General features: G+C 49.5%; 1 protein-coding gene and 1 pseudogene across 1 annotated transcript; one reads left to right on the forward strand and one right to left on the reverse strand.

Moving 5' to 3' along the window:
• Positions 1 to 2,096: 2,096 nt before the first annotated feature.
• LOC136450809 (protein NRT1/ PTR FAMILY 5.10-like) lies at positions 2,097 to 5,449 on the reverse strand. Its single transcript, XM_066451433.1, has 4 exons — positions 5,131 to 5,449; positions 4,785 to 5,002; positions 3,440 to 3,927; positions 2,097 to 3,363 (listed from the first exon to the last, which is right to left on the reverse strand). Exons 1-4 carry the CDS (start codon positions 5,243 to 5,245, stop codon positions 3,018 to 3,020), a joined length of 1,167 nt encoding a protein of 388 aa, XP_066307530.1. The 5' UTR covers positions 5,246 to 5,449; the 3' UTR covers positions 2,097 to 3,017.
• Positions 5,450 to 5,648: 199 nt separating this feature from the next.
• On the forward strand, positions 5,649 to 6,632 carry LOC136450810 (uncharacterized; annotated as a pseudogene).
• Positions 6,633 to 7,331: the final 699 nt, after the last annotated feature.

Consider the following 7,331-nt stretch of genomic DNA (forward strand, 5'->3'; position numbering starts at 1 on the left):
CCTCCCGTGCGTGCAGCTGTAGCTCCTCAAGCATCTCGGCGATCACGTTAAGGCCGGCGTGGTGGAGAGGTTGGACTGTGGTGGGAGCCTACGCCAACTCTCCCTCCGTCGTGATGATGAAGTCTAGGTTCCCAAAGCACACATGCGCGCCCGGGACCTAGCTGACACCGTGACTAGTCATTCGAGACCTGGTGAGGTTGTCGAGATGCGCAAAAGGCCCCTACCCGGCACGCCAACTGTCGGTGTTTTGAGTTACCACCGATGAGTAAATTTTTAGTATTGCGCGCCTGGCTTGGATGGTGTGCTTAGAGGACACAAGATTTATACTGGTTCGGGCAGAAAGTCCCTACGTCTAGTTCGTCGCTGCTGTTCATGTTAGTAGCACTGAAAGTTTGTAGTAGGGGTTACAAACGGGCGAGAGAGGGAAATGATCCCAAGTCTCTGATGGAAGGAGTGAGTGGGTGCTGAGAGCTCGATCGTTGCTCAGCTGTGTGTTCATGTTGTGTTTTGTGCAGATCTAGATCCGATCTCGATGGGTCGATCCCCCCACTTCATGGGGCGCCCTGCTTTCCCTTTTATAGGCCAAGGGAAAGTAGGGATTACGACAGAGGAAAAGAAGAAGAACGAGAGAGAGAAGAAGGCCTTCGGGATCACCGGGTCCTTCTTCACGCGGGTCCCGCTGATCCTATAGATGTCAACAGGGACGGCTCCACGTCGCGACCCTGTTCGTCACTGGTGCCATACGCAGGCGTCGTTTGTCGGTCATGACGTTCCATTCTGTTCTAGCGGACGTTGTGGTGAACTGACACGCGTGTCAGCATTCGTACGAGGGTTAGGCAGAACAGCACCGACGCGCCCGATGTTGTTCTTGATGTGAATCCTCAAGTATGGCCTGTCATGGCCACGGGTTACATCAAGTCATGCTAGTCTTTTCCCTATCGTCAGAGTTTTGACCTAGGCCCATACGCTTGGACCTGGAGTGGTCGACGGCGGTATGGGTCCCCGTCAGGCGAGACGGAGCACGAACCCAAGGGTCAGGCGAGGTGGAGCCCATAGCCTCGGGGTCAGGCGAGACGGAGCATGAACCCAAGGGGTCGGGCAAGGCGGAGCCCGCGGTCTCGGGGTCGGGCGAGGTGGAGCCCACCCCTAGAGGTCTGGCGAGGCGGAGCCCGCGGCCTCGGGGTCGGACGAGGCAGAGCATGAACCCAAGGGGTTGGGCGAGGTGGAGCCCACGGTCTCGGGGTCAGGCGAGGCGGAGCCCGCCCCCAGAGGTCGGGCGAGGCGGAGCCCGCGCACCTAGGGGTCGGTTGGAGCTGTAGTCGCGCTCTTGACTTCTCGGATGAATCAATGTTGATGACCATTAGCTCCTCCTCTTTGGGTACCCTAGTATTGGTCCCCAACAATATCCCACTGTAACATGTGCAACATCCCAATCTATTTTTGCAACATCTTTATGAAACACTTGCAACATAAACATCTAAAACTTTTGAAATGTATGCTTGCAACATCCATAGTATCTCGGTGCGACCTCCTCCGCCGTCTACACCAGGGCACCGCAGCTATAGCAGGAGGCGAGGCCGGAGGGCTTCCGCGCTAGTGCCCGATGCTTCTCCTTGCGCGGCGGCCTCAGTGGCAGCTGGTGGCCGAGGGAGCGGTCGCCACGCTTGGGCGTGGCAGTGCCCACGTCGTCAGGCGAAGGGGGCCACATAACAGAAGCAGTGGTACGAAGCAGCGTGGCGGCACGATGGAGCTGGATAAGGAGCAGCGCGAGGTGACCGTCGACAACGGAGCGAGCCATAGAGCAAGAGCTGCGGGGCGACCGACGGAGCAGGCGAGGTGACCGTTGACGCGTGGAGCAGGTCTATCGTCTCCTTCTCCTTTCCTTATCCAATCAGCACAACGAAAGAGATGAACGTGGATGTACCATAATAAAAAAAATGAGTAGGCACAGAGCAGAGGTCTATTGGACTGTTATGCACCACGAAGGGGCGTCCGGACGAACGGATGCCCTGCATAGCATTTCCGTAAAAAGATGATGCATAATAGTGAATTGTATTTGTCGTCTCCTTATTTATGCCACCCATGGAATAAATTTTCCACGCTCAAAGAATGCACTACACCCAACACAATATGCTCCATAGAAACCTAGCATAATAACGTACAGAAGCAACACAAGCAAATCAGGAAAAGAAGCAATGCGGTCATCTGGTCGACCAGGACAGATGCTTCTCGCGCAGTCCTTGGTGAAAAAGAAGATTGCACAATCATAGTATAGCTGGCTTGAAGCAGATATGCACAGGGAAAAGAATAAGTACAACAAGTGTGTCCATGACAGACAGTATTCTCTCCCATGAATCCATGATAGGTGTTGTACCACAATATAACAAGTTGCAACTCATCTTCGAGCCTGATGGCTTTTGCTGAACTTCCACCAAAACTAAATAACGAGAGAGGGAGAGGGAGAGAGAGAGAGAGAGGCATCCCCATGCATTGCTCAGGCACAATTTATCCCTGATGGGTGTTGCCAGACAATCACTGTGCTAAAACACCCTTTCTCTTGTGAGTATACACTTGTGAAAAATACAGGTATGCAGCCAAGCCAAGAACATTGAGCACAGCTAAAAGCCAATAGAACTATAGAAGTAATCAAGGTGCCCTCGGTTTAGATTGTCAGAGAACCAACTGTCTCCTTCCCTACTGGTTACCTTGTCAATTGTATACACAAGGAAGCTACTGATGAAGCTCCCAAGTCCAAATATGCTCAAGTATAGAGCAAGCCCCAAGCTGCACAAACCATCTGTTACTTGGTCATAGAAAAATTCTTGCAAGCCGACCATTGTGAACACATCTGCCAAGCCAGACAGAATGAATTGAGGGACCACCCACCAGAAGCTCATAGGGATTGTGACACCGGGTTTGTCAACCAGGCCATAATCTCTTGCTACCCTGAGCCTTGTCATCTCCACAAGGGCTGCGACAACCATCAGGATCACAGATAAAACCAATTCAATACCAATTCATTGCAATGTTGTGATACCACAAGTATTCTTTGAGTATTTCTTGGCCAGTGGAATGAGGATGCGGTCATATATAGGAACAAATACAACAATTGACACACTGATCAAACTTTGAAGGGTAGCAGCTGGTACCTGTAAGGTACCTATCCACCTATCTAGTGTACTTGCTTGCTTAGTGAATAGTGTCATCCATTGAGCAAAGACAACTGCATAGATCAGGCAGGTTGCCCCTATTGGGAGCAATTTAAGCACTGCAACAGCATCATCAGATAAATATTTAGTTTCTCTGTTGTACTTGTCTCCCTTGAATGATGATGTAGTTGCAAAGTGAGACTCGTCAGATGATCTGCATGCCCAGAAGAAGAAAAGAAATAAGATAATAGTTCGAAAAGAAAGCTCAAGGGTAGTTAAAGTGGACTTACTTTGGATACCATGATGCACACCAGCATCGAATCCATGCAAGAAGCGATTTACCAATATTTTCAAATAGCCCTTTGCTACTCACTGGAGGATAGAAGCGGTACTTCTTTGTACCAAGCCAGAAAATTGCAAGAGAAACGGACATGGCAATGCATGGGATACCAAACCCAAACTGCCAGCTTATGTTATCTTGGATGTAATTCAAGATTGAAACTGTAATAATATTGGCTCCGTATGCCCCAAAGTACCACCAATTGAAGAAGGAGCTCCTTGAGGCACATTCTTCAGGATCATTCTCATCAAATTGGTCAGCCCCAAATGCTTGGACACATGGTTTGTGGCCCCCTTGAGCACATGCCACTATGTAAAGTGACACATAGAAGAACGCTAAATGGATACCCATCCAGGATGCGGAGGAACCCATGTTGTCTCCAAATTGTGCTGGTTGTTGTAGCACAAAAATTGATGATAGGGTGAGCATACCCAGTCCCTGAAAGGTTGATACAATTCAGTGAAATTTGCATACAATCCAGCAAACTAAATATAAATGACGCATGTCATGTCAATTGGTAATCTTTCCTAATCCCAGGCTCTTTCAATGATTACATCAAGCACTGATTAAACAAATTATACATTTCTCTGTGCCTCTATGGTAATGTTCTACACGATTTGTTTCTTCGAAACAGCAGAAAGTTCAGTAATTCGATCCGAATAATTTGGCTCAGGGGCAAATTTTATCCAGTGAAGTTCAGTATTGACAGTCCATTCAAGATTCAGGCAGTTGGACATAATTAACTGTTGATAGTGGTTAGTCGAGTCTTATTGTTGCTTAATGGAAACTAAAGGAGTGGAAGACGCAGGTCCTCTTATCTGAATATGCAGTCAATCAAAACGGTAAAAGTTACATGGAGCAAGTCGTGAATAAACTGTCAAGGTCAATGGAGTTATGGAACAGCATAAACTCCAATAAGGATCGAGGGTTAACTGCAGAGGAACCACTCTTAGCAATCCTTGTATTCCGGAACAGCATAAACTCCATGAAGTCTTATTTTTTCTTTGGCAGATTGTTCTTATTCCATTAATAAGCATTCCTGAATCCTGAAACAAATTCCAGGGTACACATGTGTAATGGGTTACTCTAGTAATCACAGTGCATGCTAGTACAAACGCGTAGTGCCTACTGCCTACTGGTATAGTTGAGATATGACTACAAGAGGAAACTGGCAACAGTCTGTAGCTTTTCTTTCCTTTTTTGAGTCGTACGGGGAAGCCTATAACTGCGGATGTTCGTTAGGAATCGAAGAGGCCGAAGAGACGATACCGCCAGAGAGCAGTACTAGAGCATACAAGGATGTAGAGGAGTGAGGCGCTGATGATAGTGCGGTAGCGGCCGAGCCACGAGTCAGCGACGGCGGCGCCGAGCAGCGGCAGCATAAGCGCGGCGCCGCTCCACGCGTTGATGGCCGCGGCGGCCGAAGCCGTGGACTGCCCGAGCGGGCCGGTGAGGTAGTTGATCAGGTTCCCCGAGATGCCCCCGAACGCGAACCGCTCCGAGATCTCCACCCCTGCGGCACACGCACACCGACGGCGGCAGGCGGGTCAGAGAGGCGGAGATGACGGCCGGCCCTGTTGACTTGCCTGCAGCCACGGGCTCCGGGGGGGCGTCTCGTGTTTTGGGTAGGGTACTGGGTACCGATGATGAAGACGGCTGCGGTCCACCGGTCGGTGGTGTGGCGGGAGACCGGCCGGCCGAGGTGGTCCAGGGCGGTCGCCGGCTGCGGCAGGAGGGGCTCCGCCGCCGCGTCCATGGTGAGCGGACCCACGCCCTCGCTTCCTGCTTCCTGGGCTCCTGGCTCCTGCTCGTGCACCGTCAGCGACTTTGCAGCAGCAAGGCCGTCCCGACTGGCAAACGGGGCCCATGGATGCTCCGTGCTCGTGTCGAAAACCCAATCCGATTCCGGTCCTCTGACCCCAATTATACCGTCGTCTCTAATCCCCAAATCCCATCGTCATCGAATCGGAACTATTCCGCTACCCGCTCCTATCGGATTCGGTGGGCGGTGGCCTATATATGCGCCCGCCGCGCGCCTCGCACCAGAGCTCACCAGCAACCTCCTCCGGAAGCGCGATCGCCGCCTTGAAGTCGAAGGAGCTGAGATCCATCAGTTCTTCTGTCGGTCGAGGGAAGTCGAAGCCAAGATCTAGGTAAAAATGTTTTACCGATATGCTTACCGTGGCAACTCGTTTGAGCAAACGTACCGCTGCTATCCACCATCCTTTGTTGGTAAGCCACACCTGGAAGGCGGTGACAAAGTAATAATGCCACAGTCTGCCCTTGATCGTCTTGCTTCTTTGTACATCGACTACCCTATGCTATTTGAGCTGCAGAACGATGATGCAACCGACCAGCGGATTTCACACTGTGGTGTTCTGGAGTTTGTGGCGGAAGAAGGCATGATCATCATGCCCTACTGGATGATGCAGAACATGCGTCTTCAAGAGGGCGACATTGTCCATGTCAAGAACGCGACTCTTCCCAAGGGCACATATGCGAAACTGCAGCCTCACACGAGTGATTTTCTTGATATTTCAAATCTGAAAGCCATCTTGGAAAAGACTCTGAGGAATTTCTCCTGCTTAACCACGGGAGACAGCATCATGGTAGCCTACAACAACAGACAGTATTACATTGATGTTGTTGAAACAAAGCCTGCTTCAGCAGTTTGCATTGTTGAGACAGACTGTGAAGTGGACTTTGCACCTCCTCTTGATTATAAAGAACCTGAGAAACCACGGCAACCAGCAGTTCCTGCAAGCAGCAAGGCAGCACCTGCGGCTGAAGATGGCAACACTACTGGAGTGGAGGATGAACCAAGATTCAAACCGTTTACTGGTTCTGGAAAGCGGTTGGATGGAAAAGCCTCAAAACTGCAAGCATCTGATTCTGAGGTTCCTTCCACTGCACTTTCTGCGCCTTCAGATTCAAAGAAAAGAGCAAATCAGCAAATTTCAGCGCCGGCAGCTTCAGTGGTTAGCAATTACAGTCGACGGAAAACTGGGAAGCTTGCTTTTGGTTCAAGTGCAAGCAACAATAAGGAACTACAAAAGGCTCCTGTTAAGGAGGAAGAACCCGCGAAGAAGAACGAGCCCAGGTTCCAAGCGTTCAGTGGGAAGAGCTACTCATTGAAGCGTTAGCTCTGCTACAGTTAACCTTACAGATTTGCCGCTACCCTTTCGTTTCGTGCATGGTGTTCTGGCACCTGGTCACCACCATGTAGATATGAATTGAATTATGTATATGCTTATCTTGATGGAAATATGGTCATCTGTGTATTTAAGCTCAAAAGCTTAAAACACTGCTATTGCCCTTCCTTAAAAAAAAACTGGAAAAAAACACTGCTCCAATTATAATTGTCATAGAGTAGGTGATTTTTTTTATTCTTTATTTTGCTAGTTTAAAATTCTGACGTGCCGTCAGCAGAAACAAAAATAATCAAAACGTTCAAGATGCAAGGTTTTTAGAAGCTGCAACAGTAAGAATGAAGGCTTGGTTGCGGGTCTTTTGGGAACGAACTGACAAAATGGAGGTGGAAGGTCTGCTCTGAACATTATCAAGATTCAGGAAGAAGATGGTGGTGCTGTAGACGTCTGAATTCTGGAGGCTCTTGCTTGCTGTCGTGTTTTTGTTTTTTATGCCTCGATAGTCTGATGGTTGTTAGTTTGTTAAGTGAAACTTTCTTAGTAGGTGTCGGAGGTGGTTGTTTTGTCTTGATGTAAGCTGCTGCTGGTTATGTCCAGTGAGCGTGCGAATTTTTGTATCGTTTTCGCTTCTAAGCTGGTTTCCCCAGCGGGTGTGGTGGCGTGCGTTTGTATCTGATGCTTATTTCACTTTCT

This window comes from Miscanthus floridulus, chromosome 5 (genome assembly GCF_019320115.1).
Source record: "Miscanthus floridulus cultivar M001 chromosome 5, ASM1932011v1, whole genome shotgun sequence".
In the NCBI taxonomy this organism is placed as follows: domain Eukaryota; kingdom Viridiplantae; phylum Streptophyta; class Magnoliopsida; order Poales; family Poaceae; genus Miscanthus; species Miscanthus floridulus.

Bases quoted from the DNA above. Each gene is read 5' to 3' on its own strand.
- LOC136450809 (XM_066451433.1), bottom strand. From the start codon at position 5,245: ATGGACGCGGCGGCGGAGCCCCTCCTGCCGCAGCCGGCGACCGCCCTG. The intron at 5,003-5,130 runs GTACCCAGTACC...CGTGTGCCGCAG, and splicing joins CGCAGCCGTCTTCATCATCG to GGGTGGAGATCTCGGAGCGG. The intron at 3,928-4,784 runs GTATGCTCTAGT...TCAACCTTTCAG, and splicing joins CCTCACTCCTCTACATCCTT to GGACTGGGTATGCTCACCCT.